Consider the following 27,503-nt stretch of genomic DNA (forward strand, 5'->3'; position numbering starts at 1 on the left):
AAATGTTTAAGGTCATAAGCCATGTGAGCAAGAATAGTTCCTTATTGCTAATTATGCATATTAATTAAAATGAATATTTTTAGAAGGACTGCTCACATGGCCAAGGATCATACAATATCAAGGACTGGGCCACAGGTTTGACACATCTGCCATAAATTTAAGAATAAAACTTGTTGCTTAGTAATTATGTTCAATAACTCTTCAGTGCCTGTTGAACCAATAAGTGTATCCAGCTTTAAGCTGTTAGTTCTTTTGACCATAGGTGTAAATGCATTATAAAACAGAATAACTAGACTACAGATGCATTATCACCATGATTTAGTATTTAGATATTGCAACACCCTTCATTTTTGTTCATCCATCCATCTCCCTCTCTATCCTTCCATCTGTAATTCTATCTCTTCATAAAGTGCTGAGTGGAAATTCACAAAATTGTGAGATGGGTTTAATTTTTGTTCCCATGCCATGATGTCCCAAATGAGGGTGGCTCAAAGGTCTAATACACAAAATTGAAATTAGTGAATTTTTCAAATATTTAATTAACCCAACTGTATGCATGCAGTCATGCCAGAATGGCACATGTTACAGATTTTAGATTATGCCCCCTGACTAATACTTCAGGAATAGGTAGGTATTGGGGTCAGGTATGAGGATAATATAAAAAGCAAGGAGATTTTCTACGACTAACCCAGGAATTAACTCAAGATCTATTTCTTATCTAAAACAGTAGTGCACATCTTTTTTACCAAATCAGGTAAATGTTGATAACAACTGTAAATTGTAGAAAATTTTAAATAAATCACAACAGGCCTAAACTCCCTGAAAGAATGAGTGTAGCTATGAAAAAATCATATGATTACAACTGATAATTAACTGGAGAATTTTGTTCATGAATCAAATATAAAATAATATCCTCAGAGTTATTTTCCAATAATTTGACCTTTTACATGTTTTGAACACTGTTACATCTATCATTCAAGACAAATGACTTTGTGCATAAATTATCAAAACATTGTATCTTAATTGTAATTAAAATTTTCATGTTTATTTTCATGGTGGGACTGAGGTACTGAAACCCTGATCTGCTGTTGCATAATGCAGGGCCTATGTTGTTCATTGTATGGCAGATCCGGATAGCAATTTGTAGTTGGACTCAACCTATAAATGATGATCTTTTAATTACTAGTGCTTTACCAATGCTCTCTGATTAAGCGATACAGTCAAGCATCAGTTACTTTCAATGAAATGACAAATTAAGTACTTATGATGTTCTGTGATGGACTTTTTGTGAAAATTCAGCCCATTCTTCTGATCTGCACTAAGTCTTCTCTATTCTGGACTTTGTCCAATTCCAAAAGCAGCCCCTGTTTCAGCAAGACATCCTGAAGAAAATTTAATTCTTAACTTACGAATAATTGGTTGGCAGCACCTGAAATTGATTTGATTCCCCACACGATGTTTTACCTGATAGGTCGCTGACCCTGAATGTCCCCATAGGCATCCCAAAGTCTTCCAGGGCTTGGTCCACTTCATATGGAGATGCTCCTTCTTCAACTAGGTACAAAGCCTGCATTTTAGCATAAAAATTAAATTATAAATGAAATTCTTAATACTTCTCTTACATATCTTTATCCTTCACCTCAACATCTTAAACATAAATGTCACAAAAGAAAAATTGGACTTGTCATTGTCAGGTACTGAACCCAATGGTGGTTTAAAAGTACACCAAAATGCCCTATAAACTACTGTATATACTTGCTTATACATCAAGTCCCACTGCAAAACACACAGACCCAGATCTGCCATCATACAATGTACCAGCAGATCTGCAATTTTTAATCAGTAGAACAAACACAGACCCTCATCTGCTGGTGTATCACATACTTGCATATCAGTGTCTTTGTTGTTTGCAGATGGGGTTAACTTATCTGTGAGTATATATAGAACAATCTGTTTTTGCACAGCAATAGCTTCTCGTTGGTTGGTGGTTCTATCTGGGGTTTTCCAGGGTTCTTAATTCACCAAATATACTGGCTGCCATGTATAGCCTATCTTGTGCTGAAAAATGGTGTTAAACCCTATAACAACAACAACCCTATATTATATATATATATATATATATATATATATATATATATATATATATATATATATATATATATATATATATATATATATATGTATATATATATATATATATATATTGTGCTACATTTCACTGTCAGATTCTAGTCCAACATACCTATCTGACCTCACCCATGTGTACACACCAGCAAGATAATTACGCTCCTCTTCTGACAATCGTATACTCATTATTCCCACTATGAAAACAAAGTCATATGGACAGCGTTCTTTTGCATACCAGGGCCCAGCAACGTGGAATGAATTGCCCACTGAACTTAGACACAAAGACACAGTGATCACATTCAAGAGGGCTCTCAAAACTCACTCATTTCGACTGCAAGAACAAACTTAAAGACCTAATAATGTTTCCTACCAGAAATATTCTCAGCATGTTTTTTATTTTTTAATGTTTTTCTAATTTAATGTTGCTTGTTTTTGTAATAATATTATTACATTTTTTATCTTATAGGTGTCGTCTAATGTTGTAAAGCGCTTAGAGCTTCTAAAGATTAGGCGCTATACAAAGTCCTCATTATTATTATTATTATTAACAGTAAACTTAATCCATTTCATACTGAAGCCCAATCAGGCAGGCAGTTGCATAGAACTGGATCTTTTTTCCATTCAGTGGTAAATCAACATGAGATGATGCAGTGATAATGGTCAATCTGGTTGTACAGGATAAGCTTTTAAATAATTTTTCAAAGTTTTATACCATTTTAAAAAACATGAAATTGCCCAAAAAGTGATATATTATTTCAGTGAAAATTCTCAGATTATAAAGTTTAGTGCAAAGTAAAGTTAAGTAAATTAAAAACATACTTTAGATTTCTTTTTACTTGCTTTATATGCATTTTTTTAACCTGCAATATTCATTTTACCTCAAAATATGCAGGGTCAGAAATATTTTTTATTATGACTCACTAGTCTAGAACCAGCAGTAGGACCTTACAATAGCCAGGCCTGCATAAGCCAAGGACTGGTCAAACAGCTATGTCTGACATGCCAATATTTCGTACAGTGTAATAACATTAAAAAAAGACTTGCAGGAAAATTGGAGAGCAAGTACATTAGATCTTTCCTGGAAAATCGACAAAGCTGTTTGGTTTCAATATTCTTATTCAATAATAAAGTCTAATCCAAGTTTTGTTTTCTTTATTTTGGGCCATGACCAGGAATGCAATACAATTTCATGTTATTATGTACACATATTATATTTTTAAAAATGTTATTATTTCAAAAATGTTTAAAAGGTAAGTAGTTCCATATTTCATTGAAATGATCATGAGACATAATGGTACTAAAATTAGTCATGACATTTTTTTTGTCCTTATTAGTCATTCATGGATGAAAGACACAAAACATCTTTGCAAAAACATAAACCCATTAACGCCTTCCGAGTTGGAATATTAACTGGTGCAGAGAGTGGGTGCTCTTGTTCCTAGTAAAGGTTTGTTTCTGCAACTAAATGTTGCCTGAAAAGTTGATCCCATTTCAAATCAAAATAATGACAAATTAAATCTTCATCTGGGTGTTGAATCACGGTCCCTCCAAGCTCAGTACATGAGTGATTTTATGAGTAGTGAAGTTCTCAGATGTCCAGTTAGCTTGAAAGCCATTTAAGTCTTTATCATTATTAATACTGGAGTCAAAAATACAAATTAATGAGTTATCATCTGCTCAGTTCATTTTGATATAGTCAAGATCCCCACCTCCTACAATATAGATTTATCCCAATAAACTGCATACATTTTCATCAACATCAGCATCCATATCATTGCCATCACTTGCTGCTTCAGTACTGTCTGTCATTTTGATCTGTCTCTTCAGTTTTGAAATAAAATTTTCTACTAACCAGTTATCATTAGCTAAGTTAATTTTGTTGAAGTCAAAAAAATTAAAGATAATTTCATAAAAATTGGCATCCATGTTACTTCCATCACTGGCTACTTCAGTACTGTCCACCATGTTGATATTCACACTTTAAAACTAGTGTTTTGAAATTAAAATTTAAAATAGTCGGTTATCATCAACTTGGTTCATTTTGATAAAGTAAAGATAATGATCCTCACTGCCTAAAATGTAAATTTTCCACAAAAGAACTGTCTATATTTTCAACTAATTCAGCAAGCACATCATTTCCATCACTTGCCTCTTCAGTACTGATCACATTTTGATTTCCACATGTTAAAATTCAATCATGCTGTCGTTGCATAATGTAGATGGGGTTCTAAAGTCTTGTACTTTGTATAGGGTTTAATTTTTAAAGAAAATGAATTTCCCAGGTTTTCCTCACTGGTTATTCTGGTTATTTAAAAAAGACCTTGTATATCTTAGGTATCTTAAATGCACACTTCCAGCAAATGGTAAACCGAATGTATTGAACATAAGACCAAAATTGTATCCCGTATGAAAAGGTAAAATACCACTGGAATATATCCCAAATGAAATGAGTTAAATCTAAAAAATGATAAGTTGATCTAAAATTAGGTCAAGGTAATAACCCTGAGGAATGTGCATCACTTTACGTATATTTAGGGATGTCAAAAATAAGTTTTTGTCTCTCAATTCTGGTGGTAAACAGGTAAATAGACACCACTTTGCTTATAACATCTGCAACAGTTCAAATTGATGTTTGGAAGGCATCAACATGATGAAATGGCAATCACATTGGAAAGCGAAGTTAGTTTCTATCCATCACAATTATAGTCAAGTAAAAAATAACTTTACGGTTTGACCCCAACATGAGGTCACAATGATTTATATTCATATGTAGTACCCTGTTTGTCTTACATTTTAAAGCAAGCAATGAGATGCAATCTAAATTGCTAATAATGGTAAGGACAATATAACTGTATCTTATGGTCTATTGTCACTTTTTGTACCTCTTCTGCATTTTCATATATCGTATGTACTTGCTTATAGGTTGGGTCAAATGGCAAACAATATATAACCGATCTGCCATTGCATAATATATCGGTATATCAGTGTATATTTGTTTGTGCTAGTGATGAGGCCCTTAGTATCAGAGTGGTCTAAGGCCCTGGGTGACAGAGTGGTCTAAGGCCCTGGGTGGCAGAGTGGTTTAAGGCCATGGGTGGCAGAGTGGTCTAAGGCCCTGGCTGGCAGAGTGGTCTAAGGCCATGGGTGGCAGAGTGGTCTAAGGCCATGGGTGGCAGAGTGGTCTAAGGCCCTGGCTGGCAGAGTGGTCTAAGGCCATGGGTGGCAGAGTGGTCTAAGGTGCTCACCTCTACAGATCACTTACACATCCCACCTCTGTCTGTATGCATTCAAGACATGGCTCAATGAACATGTGTATGTGAGAAAGCTTGCTAGCAACTTCCCATGGTTCTGTGGTTCTTCCTGTGTTCTTCATTCACCAAATATACTGACTGTAAAGACTATCTATTGATTACTTCTAACAAACTGCAGAGACCCAGATCTGCTAGCACATTATGTGATAGCAGATTTGGATTTGCGCAGTTTACAGTTGGACTTGACTTATGAGTTAATAATTTAGTTTCAGCAATTTATTTTTTCCTTTTCAGCATTTTCATATAGTCTCAGTCATTTTCACCAAATGGAAACTTAAATATTTTGATTAACAGCATGGCCAGTGTGAAGAAATATGTGTGAAACATACACTTAGCATTTGCTCCACAATCATTAAAATAATTGCTGAAAAGAAAGCTTGTCATAAATTCACATAAGCTATGACCAAATAAAAAGATTTTTCGTAATAAGAAAAAACAAAGGTTTTGTTTAATTTTAGCTCCCTTGTCTGATTTTGTGCCATTTTTTCTTCTCCAATTGGCACCCCTCTGAAAACAGATCCCTGTGCAAGTGCACTGCTCAAGCTTGCACTGGCCCTGATTAAGAGAGTCATATAAAAAAATTATATGTACACTTACCAATGTGGTTAGCTTACCTCTGTAACATATGGATGAAGCATTCTATTGGCAACAAAAGAGTCACATGTTCCTACTAACACAGGTACCTGCCATATAAACCAACAATATTTCTGTTACTTTTTTAAAAAATTGTCCAGAGAATACAATTTTTGGTTATAATTCTTCAATGACATTAATTATTGGAATAAAAATTGGCTTAGTATTACAGATTTGGATACATGATGTATTAGTAGCACTCCTTTTAATATTTAATACAGTATTACCAAATACCACTGGTAATGTAAGTTGCTAATTGGACAACACAATGCTGTTTAAAGTCTGCATAAGGCTAGTGTTTTCTGCATTTTTAAATTTATATGCCAAATCTATCACACTTTATATGTCAAATCTATCACACTTTATATTCTAAATCTATCATACTTTATATGCCAAGTCTGTCACACTTTATATGCCAAATCTATCACACTTTATATGCTACATCTATCATACTTTATATGCCAAGTCTGTCACACTGTATATGCTAAATCTATTATACGTTATATGTCAAGTATATCACACTTTAAATGCCAAATCTATCATACTTTAAATGCCAAGTCTGTCACACTGTATATGCTAAATCTATTATGCTTTATATGTCAAGTATATCACACTTTAAATGCCAAATCTATCACACTTTATATGCCAAATCTATCACACTTTAAATGCCAAATCTATCATACTTTAAATGCCAAGTCTGTCACACTGTATATGCTAAATCTATTATACTTTATATGTCAAGTATATCACACTTTAAATGCCAAATCTATCACACTTTATATGCTAAATCTATCATACTTTAAATGCCAAATCTATCACACCTTATATGCTAAATCTATCATACTTTAAATGCCAAGTCTATCACACTGTATATGCTAAATCTATTATACTTTATATGTCAAGTATATCATACTTTAAATGCCAAATCTATCACACTTTATATGCTAAATCTATCATACTTTAAATGCCAAATCTATCACACTTTATATGCTAAATCTATCATACTTTAAATGCCAAATCTATCACACCTTATATGCTAAATCTATCATACTTTATATGCCAAGTCTGTCACACTTTATATGATAAATCTCTCATACATTATATATCAAGTCTATTGCACTTTATACGCCAACTCTTTCACACTTTATATACTAAGTCTGCAACACATTATATGCTGTGGTATTATATTTTATATGCTAAGTCTATAACATGTCATATGATAAATCTATCACACTTTAAATGCCAAGTCTGTCACACTTTATATGCCAAATCTATCACACTTATTATGTATATATGATTTAATTTAAAACTGATTTAATATAATTGTTTGTTAGCTTAAAATTTTTTTTTATTCCATTACATGTTTTAGCAATGTAATTTTGTTTAATAGAATTTGACATTTTCCAGAAATTAGTTTGATCTGTTTATTTCCATAAACACCTAATATTGTAACATTGTATCTTATGCTGACCTAGTTCCTGACCTTGATACATAATTAGTAACAGTTGGAGTAAACAACTATTTTTTATTCATTCTTAATGTGTGATTTAAAGAGTGAAATCGGGCTGTATTGGGGGAATATGCTGTAAAGCTTCTACCTTGTTCTGGAAAGTAATCACGTGACCCTCATACGGGAATCTGTTTTGTGTCTTAAATTATTGTATAATCTTCTTCTATAGAGAATTTAGCCAGTTGGGCTTTTTACCTTTGACACTGAAGGGTGTTTTGTTGTGACCAGTTGAGTTGAACTTTTATTTTATGGAATTATTAATTCTTTTCTCTGGGAATATTTAAGTGCTCATATAGAATTCTTGGATTATTCTTGGATTTATTTTTGGATTTTATTCATAAAACATAAGTTCTTTTTTCCATTTTTACCTTATTTTTCTAGGGAAATAAATTTTTTGCTAAATTTTACAAAGCTTGTTGTCTTCACTCTTTTCTTGATACTGTTTATGACACTCTAAGCACGTAACACACTTTATACACAAAGTTCATCACACTTTATATGCTACATAAATCACACATTATATGCAAAGTCTATCGCACTTTAAACATCACATCTATTGCACTATAAATCACATGTTATATACTAAGGCTATTACATATTATATGCCAAGTCTATCACACTTTATATGCCAAGTCTATCACACCTTATATGCTTAGTTTATCACATATATGCAAAGCTATCACACTTTATACACTAAGTTTATCACACATTATATGCTAAATTTACCAAACTAATATGCTAAGTCTACCACACAATATATGTTAGTCTATAACTTATATGCTTAGTGCCTCACACATTACCTATCACATTATATGCTATCATACTCCATATGCTAAGTCTATCATACATAACACACTTTATACATGAAGTCAATCACACTTTATATATTACATAAATCACACATGATATGCCAGTCTATCACACTTTATACATCATATCTATTGCACTATATGTTACACAAAGCACATATTATATGCTAAGGCTATTACATATTATATGCCAAGTCTATCACACTTTATACATCACATCTATTGCACTATATATGTTACACAAATCACATGTTATATGCTTAGGCTATTACATATTATATGCCAAGTCTATCACACTTTATACATCACATCTATTGCACTATATATGTTACACAAATCACATGTTATATGCTTAGGCTATTATGCATATGCCAAGTCTATCATACCTTATATGCTTAGTTTATCACATATATGCTAAGCTATCACACTTTATACACTAAGTTTATTACACTTTAGTTGCTAAATTTACTACACATTATCTATTACATTATATGCAATCATACTCCATATGCTAAGTCACACACACTATATACTAAGTCTATCACACTTTATATGCCAAATCTCTCACACTTTATATGCCATGTCTAACATATTTTATATGCTAAGTCTATCACAATAAGATCAGTCTTTGTGTTAATGATTGTTGTAACCTTTTTCAATATTTCTCTGCAAACAATAACAGAAAGATATATTTGTACAAAGACTTGGGTTATATCTAAGCTTGCAATCACCGTATGCATATATGCATGTATATAAACATAGAGTGTATGATCAATATTCGTGTCTTCTTTTTTATCGATGAGTGCAAATATATAGTAATAACTAATCCGTTCTTGGTGAGTAGCACAATTATGCATATGATTTCATACTGATGTAAATCTGATGTAAAACTGATGTAAAACTGATGACAAAAGAACTGTACCATCAATTCCTGCATACAACAAGAAGCTGGCAATGGCTGTATGTCGAGTCCTACATTGTGTTTTTAGTAAATTAGTGCTGTACATGTCAAGAGTTTTTAAAGTAAAGTCTTTAACACTTAAGTTAATGTAGCATGTGGGTGAACATATGGACACACACACAAATATAAAAACGAATGCTATGTCAAGCTGCCACCAAGAGAGACTGAGCAGAAACAATGCCTGCTACATCACTTGCTAATTTATTCAAAAGGTTCAATCAAACAAGAGGTCAAATGGACAATGCTGCTACATCACTTGCTAATTTATTCAAATCAAACAAGAGGCCAAATGAGCCCAGTATTACTCACCTGGCTGACACCCACCTACTAGCAAAATGCAAAGAAGCAGATAGCCAATAAATCTAGGTTAGAAGGATACTTTCTGACATTGGTCATAATGAATAGTGGATCATCATTATTTTGCACCTCCTGCAGTCTCAGGGATATAGAATAGGCCTGGTGCTACTGACTGCATGCTGTAAGAGTCAACTTAATGAGGCTGGATCCATTGTGATTAAGTTGTTAGCATGCTGGATTAATTCCCAAAAGGGTAATAGGCTCAAATCCTACCATCAAATCAACCTGGGTCAGCTACCTGGTGTGTTCTTTCACAAGGCAGTTTTCTCTAATTGACTCAGCACTAAATAATTCACTAAATAATAAAACACCAAACAACATACATGGCATTATTTGTATAAAATTAAAAAGCTCTCATGCCAGGAGGCTCTCTGTCAAATTTAATCATATTCAATTTGAGCAGCTCTCAAGAAAAAGTTTTGATTTTTTTGTTTGTTTGGTAATGCATTCTAATTTGACAGCAGATCTTTTAAGAAATTCAAAATTGTAATTGTTGATGTAAAATGTATGATGTACAGCAAATGCACGACCATATCATAAGCTCATTTGGCCTTATGTCCAAGTGAAGTACCAATTAACTTGGTCCCTTATTCTCCAAACTTTTTGAGCATGAAACTCAAACTCCAAACTTTTTGAGCATGAAACTCAAACTCCAAACTTTTTGAGCATGAAACTCAAATTCCCAACATTTTGGGCATGAAACGAAAGTGCCAAACTTTCCAAGCATGAAACTCAAGTGCCAAAGTATATGAATATAAAACTCAGGCTCCAAACTTTTTGAGCATGAAACTCAAATTCCAATCTTTCTGAGCATGAAATTCAAGTGCCAATCTTTCTGAGCATGAAACTCAAATTCCCAACATTTTGGGCATGAAACTAAATCTCCCAAACTTTATGAACATGAAACTTAGGCTCCAAACTTTTTGAGCATGAAGCTCAAGTGCCAAGTATTTAGAGTACACTGTGAATCCTTTTATTATAACGTGTATCAGTTTTTTTTATGGTTTTGTGAAAAATTACATTTTTACTCATGCTTACCATATATACTCAGTTATAAGTCAGATCCAACTGCAAACTGCATAGACCCAAACCTGCCATTACATAATGTTCCAGTGATTCTGGGTCTTTACAGTTTGCTAGGAACAATCAATAGAACAAACACAGACCCTGATCTGCTTCTGCATTATGTTATGGCATACCAGGGTCTATGTTGTTTGCAGTTAAACTTGACATATAAGCTAGTAAGATGGTAAATCAGATGATTGGAGAAGGGATCCTGTTGTCTCCACAATAGGATACAGTCAATGACAATTGTTTCCTCAAGAGGATCCCATTAGTGTTGGGTCTTTAAAATATGTGCAGTTAAGCATCCAAACAATTTACCAGAATTGGCATCTATTGCAAATAGCATGTTCCTGTTACAGATTAAATGAGAAAAAACAATGAAAGTAGAGTACCAAGAAAAAAGGAGACCATGAAAAATCTGTAATTCTAAATTAACAATAACCAAAGTTATGGAATATAATAATGCTTGGATTTTTAATCTGAGCTTGAGTTGTACACTAAAAAATGTTAATGAATAGAGAACTCGCAGTAAAGCCACTGAAATGCATATATCAACAAAGTGATACCCTTACTGTATTTAGTGCTGCTTCCATCAATAAACCAATTTCTTAATAAACTTAATGAAAAATACAGACTTCAGTTCTAACCTTTTTTATTCTTCTTCCAAGTGCCATAACTGTGGCAACAGTTTCAGCAGATGTATCCTTTCCATATACATTCTCCTGAAGTTTCATGATGTATGCTGGAGCAAAAAAATGAGTTCCAACAACTTTATCCCTTCTCTTGGTTGCTTCAGCAATCTAAGTTTAAATGAAAATAAATATGCTGTAACACTGTTGAATATTAATTTTAGGCTACTACACATTTTGACAAAGGTAGGGAATGAACATACATTCACTACAAATTTCTGGCATTAAAGTCCAGGATGTACCTGAACTATTTTATTTACTGATGCCATATTGCATCATAATTTTCTTTAGAACCATATATACTCACATATAAGTTGGATCCAACTAACTCCAACCTGCCACCTCAAATGTTTGTTATTAATCCCTGGTGATGATTTTATGTGGCAAGATGTAGTAGCCTACTGCCGAGCTCTGTAGCGTCAAGGTCTTGTATGATACACCAAAGTGGGTGGTATTATAGAAAGGTAGACAGATGTAGCTCTACAATGATACCAAAAAATCTAGAAGTTCTAGTTGCACTACAAAATACAGAGGGAAAACCCTAATTTGTTTGACCTAATTTTTTCCACCCAAAATTTGCCCATGGTCAGAATCCGATTTTGTGTCTGGATTTTAGACATTTTGGTCTCAGATCTAAGGCAGACTGGTATAAACTGCAAACAGACAGATGAACCTTTGCAAAAAGTAGGATAAGATGGGCATTTGGAATAAAGAGTAGTCTCAATATAAAAATAATGCAAAAGCAAAAAAAAAGTATTAAAAAAAGTAACTCCAACTTCTACCCTTCTGTTCGTGCATGAGCCAAATAACCAATGAAAAACAATGTTTCTAACACAACAAGGCATTAGGTTATTGGAAAATCACCTGGAATTAGATGTTTTAGGATGTATTCAGAAATAGCTTTCAAAATGTGTTTCATACTTGAATTTCAGGCGAAAACAACAAAAACCTCCAGGAGTTAATGTGTTAGTATATATTAGTCATTACGCAAATTTATTTTCACTGTTAAAATATTAGCAGAGCCAAAACAAATGTAAGAATAATGTTACTGAATGATATCAATATGGATTTTAGGAATCCAGTGTCAGTGATACTTTACATTACAGTGGTCTCCCTTTTGTTGCCACACACTGGTTCGAAGTTACTCCTTTTGGCTTTTATAAAACCATCATCTCGGTGCTTAGTGTGGCCTTATAAGATAGAAACTACTGCATAAAGAAACAAACTGTAAGCTCATTTGCTACTCCATCATTACAGATGTAAAATTCTGTGTCTACTTACTACTCCTTTCATGAAAGTAATGATAAAACCAAGTGGTGTCAAACCCTGACACAATTCCACTTGAAGTCATTAGTTTACCCCAAATATCCAAAGACTTCTATACAACTTCAGTTATAAATTAGAAAGCCAATACAATTGCATCAAATTTGCCACCATGGCAACATAAATGGTATATGCCGAGTCCCTTCTTGTTTATTCCTTTGTGTAATTTACTGGTCTCCTACCGTAAATACTGCCACTGCAGTCACACAACTAATGCACACCTTTAGGTTTTAATAGGGACTATATTACTCCAGGGACACCCATGCGGTTTTGACCTGAATTCACAAAAAGTCAACCACGTTATCATGGAAATTCACTAACACTTCACTCCGTGATGTTTGCTCCTACTAAATGGCTAATTATTTTGAGCTAAGGAATATTTCCATTGCATCAAGTTCAAATAATCAAACAAGTAATCACACAAATCTAAGAATTCCTTAAAACGGGGTGCTATAACCAAATGCACATACTCCAAATTTATTACAATATGATCTCCAATGCGGTGGATTAGTCCGAAGCGTATTATGTCATACTAAAGTTTAATTGCAGGACAATTAGTCAGTCAATAAATTTATCAGTCAGTCAATAACAACAAGATAAATATTAAAAAAATAATGTAATTGCGCAATAAAGAACAGTTGTAGACATAACTAACATACTTAGGTTACAGTTACTTAATACTAATATGTGATTTAGATCTGATTTTAACATAGCTTTAACAATCTTTCAGTCATATCGCTATGATGTCTGTATTGTGGCAGTTTATAGTAGTCCATCACTGGGCATCTTGCTGCAGACTTGTAACATGATGTCCCACCCAGTCACATTATCCTGACACCTGAGGAGACTATTCAGATTCTCACCCTATATATATATATATATATATATATATATATATATATATATATATATATTGGTCATGAACAGAAAAATTCAGATATGTAACGAATACTGGCATTGTGTCTATTCTTACTGCCAAGGAACTTTACCCTGGGGATATAGATTTTGGGGGTGGGTGGAACAAAGCAAGGTTTGCAGATCTTACTTCAGAGTTAATATGTTGCATAAAATTAAATCAGTTTTGGCAAATTACTTTTTAGTTTCATTCATTGTTAATTTTATTTAAAACATTCTACTTCAAGTTTTGACTTTAATTTTTACTAAAATATTCAGCAATGATTCTATAATATTCTCTCTGCATTTGTCATACATGAAAAACGGGAGGCGGGTATTTTGAAGCCATTTCAGTATCAAATGAAAACTCTGAAGAAACTGAATGGCCAACAAATAGAAAACTTATAAAAACTAGCTGGCTTATTTTTAACACTTCTAAGGATAGATTGTTTTCAAGTTTTTATGTACTTACCATATCTATATCCAGAGAAGAAGTATTGGTACACAGAATGGTCTCTGATTTACAAATCTTATCCAATTTGGCAAATATCTCTTTCTTCAGGGCCAGGTTCTCATAGACTGCTTCTATCACCTGAAATGGATTTATTGGGTTTGATTTTTACATTTTGGAAGCATTTGTCCCATGGACAAGTAGCATTTCAAAAGTACCCGACAAGCTCCAAAACAACTTGTAAAACATGCATATGTTTCCAAAATGTCCATTACTAGGAATAAAAGCTAAAATAGATTTTGCTGAAACTTGTTCTCAGTCCCACTGTTTTATAACCTATTACCAAGATGCATTTTCAATAAACAATATATCGATTGGCAGTCTATTAACTGTAATAAACTTGTATCCCATATAATGTCATAGACATAGTAACTTCAAAACTTTTTTCTATGTGACAAGACATATCATTCTTTGTATGCCAGTGTTTATTTGTATTATCCTGTATATCAAGTCAATGATCAGAGCATCACTGTAAAATGTGACCTTGTTCCAAGGTCAAAAGAGGAAAGTATGTCACAGACTGAACTACTTTGTTTTCATAACGATTCATCCAATGCATGAAGAAAATCCATCAAAGGGTTTATGACAAATAAGCAAATGAAAATGACTTTAATGAAAAGCCTTAACTCAAATCTTCTATGACTATGACCTTGACCTCAAGGTAAAAGTGCCAAGCTATCTTGATGCTGCCATCAGAAAAGTGACTGCTATGTCTCACTCACAACTAAAACAAGCTGAAATAAAAACTTCTCAATGATACCTTTGTTTGTTCTGAGAATGGTCTTTTAAGCAGAAAATATTCTTAAGTTTCTAGAAAAAAACTGTTAATAATGGATAAAGAATTCAAACATGTGCTGAAAACATACACATCACACATCTCCAACATTATGTCTTCAGCTGTCAGTCAAATGTTATGCACTTAAAAATGTAAATAAAAAACATTAACTATTATTGTGGCAGACGAATGATACATAGCTGCCAACCCTCCAGGCTCGCAATTAGTGAAAATAGGGAAAGAAATTAGTGAATTTTGATATGAAATTGTGAAGCGATCTTTGAGACTGGGAATTTTTGTTGGAACAAATGTTTAGCATGGTCTCCAGCTGATAAAAGTAGATTGTTTTTCATAAGAAAATTCACAAACAATGCTTCAGTGTTGGTAGCTTGCTGATGGCTTAAAATATTTCAGAGTTGAAATCTGCTGCAAGTTCTTAATTTTCACAACCTCTATATGCTTTTTGTTACCTATGTGCTTCTTCACATCGTCTCTGCCACCATGCCCAATGCTAAAATGTGTGGCACACTGCGTGCAAGAAGCATGATGTATCTCGGTGTTTGATGGCTGGATGCACGGCCAATTTTTGGTATATTCCACACTAAACTTCACTTTTTGTGCAATACATTTCTTTTTCCTCCTTGGTGAATCGTAATTCAAATAAGTGTTTGTACGGAGCAAAATTCCAGTTAGGCCCCAGTTTCTCTTAAAAGCATTTGTAAAACTACTTTTATACATATTAATTAAAATACGCTAAAATACTTACTGGGCCAACAGTACCAATCAGCTATAGTTCCACTAATATCATGACCAGTAGTACCGGACCGTTTTGGCAACTGTTGATATCACGACTAGCACATAACAGGAAATTGGTTATTTTATTAAAGATTTAAAATACCTGAAAATTGGGAAATTTGTATTTTTTTGCATTCGGCATGAATCAGTGAATTGCTGAAAAAGTCGTGAAATTCATGCCAAAATCATAAGGGTTGGCAGCTATGATGATATGAAATGGATTATTGGAATGATAAATCAATGATTTGATATGATAAATAATTTACCAGGTCCACATCATGGAGAGTCTCCAAGTTGACAGATGGCTTAAGAATTGACATGGTCTTCTTGGCTTGCTCATCTGTCATCTTCTTCAGGGCAACACTTCCTCTAAGGTCTCCCTCCATTGTTTTTACTCCTTTTTCCAAAAACTGAACAAACAACAGAATTCCAAACTTAATGCACATGTTATAACTTTATCATACAGGTTATAACTGTGTTTCCAGTTGATGAAGACATTTGGACTTATCCACCATTCTATGCCAGAACTCTCAACCCAAGTAATTTATCTTTTATTTGTAAATAAAACTTTGACGAGAAGACCAGGGCCTACATGTCAAGCCTATGACCAAAGTATTGTTGTAAAATGCATGACCTTGACCACAAGGTCAAAGCATTCATGGAGCATGTTACAGAATGAATTATCTCAGCATCATAATTATTCATTCAAAATATGATGAAAATCCATTCATGGGTACAGGAAATTAAAGCAAATGAAAAAATTTGAACCCAAACTGTAATGCAAATTTGTTAAGACTGTTACCTTGACCCCAAGGTAAAGGCAACAAGATAATTAATTGTCTCAGTTTTGTAGTGACTTCTACCAAGTATGATGAGAATCTATTAATGGGTTTAGGAAACATATGCAAATGAAAAACTTTAACCCTTTACCTCATAGAGCAGGGGTCTCAAACTCAAACCACCCTGAGGGCCGCATGAGGGCATTTTCAATGGCCCAAGGGGTGCAAAACCTTTATAATCTCTCATGATGCCTTATGATGCCAATCATTTTGCATGCACATGATATGGCTTGGCAGAACGCATGCGGCCCTGCAGGCAGTGTGTTTGAGACCCCTATCAAAGAGTGTATGGTTTTGTAGGCAGTTGATATAAATGTACCAAAGTTAAACAGTAAAGTGTGCTACAAATAGTACACCTGTTACCTATTTGACTCTATACACATAGGCCTGCCAGTTAACTGTTACAGCAGTGCAGTGCATGTTATGTACAATATCAATTTTAACCATTGTATAGAAAGATTTAAGAGTAAAATCTGATCATTATAGCTGTATATTTACTTTTCATGGAATAATTTTTTTTATCTACTTTAAAATCTTGAGAGAACTCATTTACCATCAAGCCAGTGAAGCCATGTGACCAACGGTAGCGGCAACTTCTCATACTAAAAAATTTGCTAGTTCTTTGTTTACATCTACATCATTAAATCACCTGAATTTGATAAATTATAAAAACTCAGTGATGCCTATATCAATACCAGAGTCTTTACCAATGTTATTGAAGTTTTAACAGAAAAGTACTGAACAAAATCCCCTGCCTTCTTTTTGGAGAATGGAAAATGTGACATGGTTACTTTAAATAGCAGATTATGACTAGAGTTTAAACATGGACCATGTGACCTAACGTAATGATCATTGACATCAATGAATGTAGTATCTAATAGGGGTTTTTCCCCGAAGGTGGCACTACGAAAACCAGCTCAAAATGGCTGATGCTTACAGCAGGCAGTTAAGTGTGCTTCCATGAGAATGGTGTAGAAATGTCAGACTCACTTCCATGCAAAACGGTGGAGGCATCCAAAGGCGCTTCTATGAGAATAGGGTAGATGTGTCAAAAGGCGCTTCTATGAGAATAGGGTAGATGTGTCCAAAGGCACTTATATGAGACAAAGGGTAGATGTGTCAAAAGGCGCTTCTATGAGAATAGGGTAGCTGTGACAAAAGGCACTTTTATGAGATAAAGGGTAGATGTGTCCATAGGCACTTACATGAGATAAATGGTTAACCCAAATCTATGAAAACTCTTGAACATAAGCTGCTGACAGTACCAGTGCCCAAAAAAGTGGCCGTCTATTTCTCACTTTACCATTCTGTGGGCTCAACGAAACTTGGGGAATGGATTTGTTATGTTCTGACATGATACACATGTTGAAAAACAAAATTTCCATGAAGTGACAAAGCCAAACTATCCATATAATCAAACGACAAGTCAACCAAATAACTGAGTAAATGAATAGGGACGTCTGGTTGGTTAATACCTGAGCATGATATAAATGGTAAAATTATGGACACAATTTCCGGCATGTACAAATTAGTTGACATTTGTCACAAGTCATGAAACATTCTGTCACTTCAATAGTCTAGAAAAATGGTGAAATACCATGGATACAAACTTTTGTGTCAATATTTTAGTTGAATGTATGTGTTATAGTCTGTCCACGTGAGAAAAGCATGTGACCTATGCCTCTCCTACATGTGCACTTTTCTGATACTGTAGATGACATCATTAAGCTTGTGAGGTCATAAATGTATGCTTGTTTCTTGCATTTTCTGTGTTTTGAAAACACATTCTGCTAGCCTTTTAAAATGAAATCATATGTTAACAAGAAATTATTGTAAACTAAGTTTTATGCTCTGTCTAATCGTGTAAAAGCTTTCAGAAAATATTCCATCTTTGTTTTTCAGCATCATTTCTTTGTAAGAAACGAGGAAAAAATAAGTCCTCATATGTGTTGATATTGGTTAGGAAAATCCAACCCAAAAAAAGGGAAATCCTGTGAAATAGGGAAATCCCAAAATATGGAATAGGGAAATTCCCCCCCCCCCAAAATAGGGAAATCCCAAAATATGAAAATTAGGGAAATCCAAACCTCAGGATCAGAATTTGTAGGCAGGAACAAAGCAAAGCATTGTTCATCTCCACAAATTCTGATATTCCGGTGGGATTTTCCAACGCCAAATCAACACATATAATAGATTCAACTACAGTTTATTCAAATCAGCAATATCCATGTCTGTAGCTCAGAGAATTTCACATAAGCATATTCAAATGTAGTAAAAGCAGACTGAATTTGTTTAGCACATGAATGATTTCAACACTGTTTGCATCGATATACACGGTAACACTGCTCATTAGATACAAGCTGAAAAAGAGTGGTCGACATATAATCCATCATGATGGTCCTCAAAGTTATGAAAGAGTTTATTTTTGATATAGAGTTGTGCCATTATGGGACCCATCACATGCCACAGGCAAGCAAACATCATCTGCATCATCTATTTTTCTTTAAACTATTTAAAATTTCATCTGATGTCTGTTTAAGATATGATTTGTGTCGCAAGTAATAAAATCTATATTTTGATTCAAAGAAAAAGCACTTACCTGTGACAGGCACATTATTTGACATGATTTATGTACATATACAGGGATGTAGCTCCCAAGAAATCACAAGGAAGTCAACTACATTATGACCAAGAGCTGAAAACAAATGAATAGGACATGACAACATAAAAACAAATTTGCATATAAGGAGACCACCCTGTTTCAGCTTGTATCTAATGAATAGTTTTGCACTGTATGTCAATAAAAATGGTGTTGAAATCATTCATGCACAGAAAAAATTAGGTACTTTTATCTCAATTTTGAGATGCTTATAAAAAAGTTCAGATATTGCTAAGCTGAATGGACTATAGCTTTATCCTTCACAGGTGAGACAAAAGCAGCAGGTCTAAGCACCAAAGTCATCTTTAATGACAATTTAAGTGTCAATTGATGTATTCCTTTTAGAGATGACTTGTACCTTTTGGTCCTGTTCAACCAGTACTACTGGTATTCCTGAAGTGATCAGGCAGAGGGCTATTCCAGCCCCCATTGTCCCAGCTCCAATCACTCCTGCAGTCTTCACTGGCAGAGGAGATGCAGTTTGGGAGTTAGCACCTGAGGGAAGCTGCCACTGTAAATTAATAAGAAAATGGTTGAAATATGTGCAGGTATAATTTTATTTCTGATTACTAGTAGCTGAACAACCAAATCTAAAACATAAAAATTATGAAACAGTCAAAAACATTAGCAATAATAGCAATAATAATAATAATGCTTTATTTATAACAATCTCATTAAAATGATGATCTGATGGGCATCAATAAGGTCACGTTTTCCTGACATTTAAATTCACCAAAGATTACTAAAACTAAGTGTGGTTTGGGGATTCCAAGAATCGAAAGAACAACTTTCTTGGTGCTTTTCAATATATTTGTCATAAGCAGATCAATGATTTGAAACTACCTGATTATACCATAGTAATCCGGTAACATCATTAGTTACCTTGTGTCATTAGGGCATCATAAATTAAGTTCATACTGAAATAATCTCTTCATAAAATATTCTGAAACGATTGCTAAATATTAAATTCAAATAAAATACAGACTGTTATCCCCTAAACATCAATCAATCATCAAATATAACACTGTTATCCCTTAAGCATCTTAATATCTTCAAATACAAGACTATTATCTCCTAAACATCCTAATATCTTAAAAAAATGAAGGTAATATTTTTCGAAAGGTCCTGCACGTTTAATTGTACAAGGCACATAACCATCATAATTTACATGTTCATGAAGAGTGGTAATAATAGAGGCCAAAGTTCTCATGTAGATCAACTAAGATCAACATCAATCAATTTTTGTTTTGTGGTTTAGTTGAACAAACATCATAACTTTCCACATAATGAAAAGCTTGACATTTCAGCATCTCCTATGTTGATAGTCGGCAAATTTGTCTTTCATTTTGTGACAGCAATACAGGCCAGTTAATCAGTAAAACCCTGAAACTGGCTTGTGTTAAGAGGGAATTTTGACCGGCAAGTACACCAGTACATTGATGTGTAACATATTGATCGATCGCCTGGTCCAATATGTGTGAAATTTGCAAATTGACTCGCCGTTTTTCCCTGTGATGTACCCTATTTTTCCCCAGGACGTGCCCTATTTTCTTACAGTATTCTGGTCAGCTGAGGCCAAACTGCACAAAAGCTAAAGATTAGTCTTAAATAAACAAGAAAGAAAGCCAGAGCGAATAATTAAAAGTTAATCCTTATTGATGCAAAACATTTTGTGAAAATGACTGGCCCTCCGTCGTAATTCAAAGAAACCAAGTTCTACACTACTCTGTGTTATGCAAGCACCAGCATTTAATTGGCAAATAAAGGATTCCCAATTTTGTTGAACTTAAGGTACCTAAATCGGCAGCCTCATGGTACTGTACATGTGGCAAATATTTTCCCTCGTATATCCAACCTTATTCCCTTATTGTCAACTTGTAAAGCATTTAATATTGTTTACTATAAAACATGTATTCTGAATTAGTTTTTTGAGGACACATTTGGTGTGTGATATGTATTTACATTCCTTCTTTTAATTTAATGATGGTAATTAACATTGGTATATATGGCATAAATATGCCAGGTGTTCACTTGTGTAAGTTTCTTTTGTGGGAATGGTGCTATAGCATATGGGGTTATAACATTCGTAGTGATCAATCATGGGATTGAAATTAATTGTGGATGATTTTTTTGGTGTGGTTTATTTTTTTATATTTTTGTAATGTTATAGAGATCAAAAAATATTAATTTATGCGAATAATGTTTAAACTAACATTCTATTTAGTGAAGAAGCGAATTCTTTTTAGTAATTATTTTGTCAAAACAATAATTCACAGGTGATACAACAGAACATGTAGGACTTTTCTTGTTTAGAAGAAATAAAAATCGAAGTCATAATGTAATAATCGGGAGTTCTGTGCAAAAATCGGAAGACATTATGAAATCGGGAGGTAGGCATGGAGCGACACCAAAACTTGGGGAGTTTGTTTTCCTCCTCCCAGTGTGAAAGTTGACAGGTATGGTGTAAGGTCATTAACATCAGAGCAAACTACGACTCAACTTTTATGGTATTGGCATAATTTTTGAAGCATTATTTCCGAAACTTCATTATTGTATTTTGGAGATATCATTAAAGTTTAGCACAAAGGTGCTCATGATTTGACTCAAAGGGATGTACTTAATTAAGCGTGTAATCAAACCGACAATGTACATGTGGTGGTGCCATTATGTAAATAGGTTCAGTAGCCTAATTGTGAGAGTTGAATCAAGCTGTATTGTTGTTCATTGTGTTGTCTTACTGGATTACATTTTAATGAGTTAGTTATTTACAATTTCAAAGCAAAGTAAAAACATAATTACCGGTACATTGATATAAAATGTCCAATGCAATAATGCATAAACAAACAATAATCGAGTCAAAAGGGAGAGGTAGTGTTACAGCAACTCGTGATTGCTAAATTCTTGTCATCGTTCGATCAAATTATACACAAATCTAAATTAGGCAGAAACAATAAGAAAACAGAAAATTAAATAAATTATTTTTCAAACAAATTTATACCATTTCTTTTTAATAATAATGAACGCCAACCTAGAGATAAGTAAACATGTCATTATAAGTTTGCCTAAATAAATGCATTTAGAACTTACCTCGTGCATCTTGAGATGTCTCGGAATTGTGGGTCAGCTTATACACGGGACAAACACGTTTTAGTGTTTATACCTGTTCAGTTTGGGGGTCAGCTTATATGCGAATGGGCTTATATGCGAGCATATACAGTAATAGCGATCAAATAAAACAATAACAAGGTACAGCAGTATTAAATTTGCATTTGCTATATTTTTTTGTTTCATTTTTCCAAATGAAATTCTGCTGACCAGTCTGGGAATGTATGCATCAGATAGCAGAATCAAAGTTTAAACAGATAATAAAATATTTATTTTATTTTGTCTCTTGGCTAAGCCATATGGACTACCAAAATCATGCACTGCACTAGCTCACAGATAAATTTACTAGCCTTGAGACCTATCACTTACAGTAGTGATGCCTTTAATTAACCTACCCTTGCAGATGTTCGTTCAGCAAAGAAAGCATACTGCTGTGCTTTGGCCTGGTGAGAACTAACAAGCTGCTGAAATAGCTGTAACTCTTGTTCCATACCAGCATCATATGGCAACTGCACTGACGCCTGGATGGCTTTCAGACAAAACTGAAAAAGCAAAATAGAATGAGCATGTGTGTTTATTTGGATTTTTAACATAACATTAAAAACTTTTCAGTATGACTATGATGTCTGTAGTGTGACAGTTTATAGTGATGTCTAGCACTGGGGCATCATACTGCAGACATGCAGCATCATGTCCCACCTAGTCATATTATCCTGACACCAGGCCCACCAGTCTTAACACTAACTTCCTAATGCTGAGCGCCATTGTTATAAGTCTTTGGTATGACTTGGCTGGGTTTCAAACCCACAACCTCCCACATCCAAGGTGGATGCTCTAACCACTAGGCCACCTGAGCAGTCCCAGAACAATAGAATAAAAAATGGAAAATCGCTATTCCTTGAGGAGTACCATGTTTTGTGGATTTCATGATCGAGGCAAACAACAAATTAAATGAACAATGAGATACCTGTACAAGGCAGAAAGATTTTCTTTCCATAAATGTAATAATTTAATTTTACAAGTGGAATGTGAAAAGTGGATCACTGTGACCTATTTTTATAATGGCAACTAGTATATTAATCCATCAAGTTTCATAACTATACATGCAAGTTTCAAAGAAAACTACAAAAGCTTAATGGAAGCACTGATGCTCCAAGAACAACAACATTAACATGTAACAACAACAAGAAAAGCATCAATGTCTTTAGAAAAAATGATAAAGTATATGTATGTTTATGTTTTAAATGTGCAGCAGGAAAATTTTAATTTGAAGCTTAGAAAGAATTTATGAAAATAAAACATCAGTCTTAATCTACAGTATTAATACAACTATGGTATATGAACAACTGCAGGTGCTGTCTGTAATCTTTGAATAGTCATCACAAATATTATATTAGGTGTCAAGAAAACATATGAAGACACTGTTGAATTTAACTGAAACTGGTATTGAATCAGTCTGTCAAATTAAACAATTATAGATTTGTTTACCAAAAAAGAATTAAATAAAAGTATAAAAATTACTCTGAACAGTAATATTTTGCCTTTCAGATTTTATGTCATTCAGGAATAAATGTAATGCTCACCAATGGTGCAATGTATCCCTTATACTTTTTCTTGACTCGACTAATTTCATCTGAAATAAGAAAAAGACTGATTGAAATATAATATACATCTGACAAGTTCATCTAGAGTTAAAACATCAGTGACCATGGAGGAGATTTGGGAATTTAGACAGCATCTAAGTGCATAAAGTCTACATAAAAAGTGGCATTTTGTAAAACAAGGTCTTACTCTAGGATGGCAGAGTACACAAGCCTAATTTCATGTGCATATGCTACATTTTAAAGAAAAGTAGAACTACATAATCATGCCTGACCATTCATGTATGCAAGGGTATCAGTGTAAAAACAATGTCACAAACTCCTTCGACATCATTTATAATAGAGTGATGATACCTCAGAATTATGTACAGGTTGCCTTGTATATGTGTAAAATGATCATCGAATTCTCATTATCTTCTTAAACATTGGAACTAGAAATCAAGGGACAGCAGAAAATAAATGGTGTGAGGTAAATTTGGGAACAATGATTTTGTATTTCAGGATCTGAGGAAGCTTATGCTGGTTTACTATTCCAAATTGAGTTTTACCAACAACATGTCAGTGGAGTATGTCAAGATACTCATGACAGTAATATTATAAACTGTACCAGCAACATGTCAGTAGAGCATGTCAAATACTCATGACAGTAATATTATAAACTGTACCATCATGTCTCAGTGGAGTATGTCAGATACTCATGACAGTACCTAATATTATAATCTGTACCACCGTGTCAGTGGAGTATGTCAAATACTCTTGACAGTAATATTATAAACTGTACCACCATGTCAGTGTAGCATGTCAGATACTCATGACTGTAATAATATAAACTGTACCACCATGTCAGATGAGTATGTCAGATACGCATGACAGTACCTAATATTATAATCTATACCACCATGTCAGTGGAGTATGTCAGATACTCATGACAGTAATACTATAAACTGTACCACCAATATGTCAGTGGAGTATGTTAGATATTCATGAGAGTACCTAATATTATAAACTGTACCACCAACATGTCAGTAGAGCATGTCAGATACTCATGACATTGCTATTATAAATTAAAATGTACCACCAATATATTAGTGGAGTATGTCAGATACTCATGACAGTAATATTATAAATTGTACCACCACCACCATGTTACTGGAGTATGTCAGATACTCATGACAGTACCTAATATTATAAACTGTACCACCAACATGTCAGTACTCATGACACTACCTAATATTATAAATTGTACCACCACCATGTTACTGGAGTATGTCAGATACTCATAACAGTATTATTATAAATTAAAATGCACCAGCAGCATGTCAGTGGAGTATGGTGGATACTCATGACATCAAAACCACCAACTAATTCCTAAAAACACATTCCAATTATCTGCAAAAATATGGTCAGAGATTGTTGAAACTATTCAATGTGATATTATGTTTTGGCAGCAATTTATCTGTGGCACTATACTTTGGCAATGATTAATCTGTGGCACTATACTTTGTCAATGATTTATCTGTGACACTATGTCTTGGCACTGATTTATCTATGGCACGATGTCTTGGCACTTATTTATCTGTGGCACTATGTCTTGGCACTGATTTATCTGTGGCACTATGTCTTAGCACTGATTGATCTATGGCACTATGTTATATGTGTAACCAAATCTTAGCACTGATTTATCCAGGATTTACATTAAGACAGGGAATTTTACCTCTATAGTTTTCATAAAGATTGATTTTCATTTTTTTCAGAGGGTGAGAAAATTACCATAAAACAGCAGTATGAACAGCCCACATAAAGTTTATTTTTCAAATATAAAGATTTTGGGAGATATTTTATAGCATAGCAACTTCAATATATTATTTAGTGCCACTGCAAATGGAGTAAACTGCATTGCCCAAGAGCATACCATGGTTGATGAACTGGGCTGATCCAGTACCAGGATTTGAACCAATGCCCTTCTGGTTAGGAGTCTGACCATTAGGCCATCCATGTTTCTATAAATACAAACTGAACTTAGAACTGTTTATATTCATCACTGGCATAGTGGCAGCAAAAAATAATATAACAATGGCACTATGTCATATGAATTAGAATGGTATGTAATGGCAGTAATCAAGGATTAATATAATTGTAGCACTATGTAATATGAATTGGAATGGTATGTAATGGCAGCAATCAAAGGTTAATATAATTGTGGCACTATGTCATATGAATTAGAATGGTATGTAATGGCAGCAATCAAAGGTTAATATAATTGTGGCACTATGTCATATGAATTAGAATGGTATGTAATGGCAGCAATCAAGGATTAAAATAATTGTGGCACTAAGTCATATGAATTAGAATGGTATGTAATGGCAGTAATCAAGAAATAATATAATTGTGGCACTAAGTCATATGAATTAGAATGGTATGTAATGGCAGTAATCAAGAAATAATATAACTGTGGCACTAAGTCATATGAATTAGAATGGTATGTAATGGCAGTAATCAAGAAATAATATAATTGTGGCACTATGTCATATGAATTAAAATGGTATGTAATGGCAGTAATCAAGAAATAATATAATTGTGGCACTAAGTCATATGAATTAGAATGGTATGTAATGGCAGTAATCAAGAAATAATATAACTGTGGCACTAAGTCATATGAATTAGAATGGTATGTAATGGCAGTAATCAAGAAATAATATAATTGTGGCACTAAATCATATGAATTAGAATGGTATGTAATGGCAGTAATCAAAGATTAATATAATTGTGGCACTAAGTCATATGAATTAGAATGGTATGTAATGGCAGTAATCAAGAAATAATATAATTGTGGCACTAAGTCATATGAATTAGAATGGTATGTAATGGCAGTAATCAAGAAATAATATAATTGTGGCACTATGTCATATGAATTAGAATGGTATGTAATGGCAGTAATCAAGAAATAATATAATTGTGGCACCATGTTATATGTATTAGAATGGTATGTAATGGCAGTAATCAAGGATTAATATAATTGTGGCACTATGTCATGAATTAGAATGGTATGTAATGGCAGTAATCAAGAAATAATATAATTGTGGCACTATGTCATATGAATTAGAATGGTATGTAATGGCAGTAATCAAGAAATAATATAATTGTGACACCATGTTATATGTATTAGAATGGTATGTAATGGCAGTAATCAAGGATTAATATAATTGTGGCACTATGTCATATGAATTAGAATGGTATGTAATGGCAGTAATCAAGAAATAATATAATTGTGGCACTATGTTATATGTATTAGAATGGTATGTAATGGCAGTAATCAAGGATTAATATAATTGTGACACTAAGTCATATGAATTAGAATGGTATGTAATGGCAGTAATCAAGAAATAATATAATTGTGGCACTATGTCATATGAATTAAAATGGTATGTAATGGCAGTAATCAAGAAATAATATAATTGTGGCACTAAGTCATATGAATTAGAATGGTATGTAATGGCAGTAATCAAGAAATAATATAACTGTGGCACTAAGTCATATGA

General features: G+C 33.6%; 1 protein-coding gene across 1 annotated transcript in view; it reads right to left on the minus strand.

Moving 5' to 3' along the window:
* LOC149776340 (peroxisomal bifunctional enzyme-like) overlaps positions 1-27,503 on the minus strand; it is a 68,290-nt gene that overhangs the window by 13,460 nt on the left and 27,327 nt on the right. The window contains exons 6-13 of the mRNA XM_089942859.1: positions 23,947-23,996; positions 22,759-22,905; positions 19,617-19,769; positions 16,027-16,170; positions 14,152-14,271; positions 11,421-11,573; positions 6,053-6,121; positions 1,465-1,567 (exon numbers count right to left, since the gene is read on the minus strand). Coding sequence (XP_089798985.1) covers positions 1,465-1,567; positions 6,053-6,121; positions 11,421-11,573; positions 14,152-14,271; positions 16,027-16,170; positions 19,617-19,769; positions 22,759-22,905; positions 23,947-23,996 — 939 coding nt within the window. The remainder of the gene's footprint in view (positions 1-1,464; positions 1,568-6,052; positions 6,122-11,420; positions 11,574-14,151; positions 14,272-16,026; positions 16,171-19,616; positions 19,770-22,758; positions 22,906-23,946; positions 23,997-27,503) is intronic.

The sequence above is a fragment of the Sinohyriopsis cumingii genome, chromosome 18 (assembly GCF_028554795.1).
Source record: "Sinohyriopsis cumingii isolate HCF-2022 chromosome 18, ASM2855479v2, whole genome shotgun sequence".
NCBI lineage: Eukaryota > Metazoa > Mollusca > Bivalvia > Unionida > Unionidae > Sinohyriopsis > Sinohyriopsis cumingii.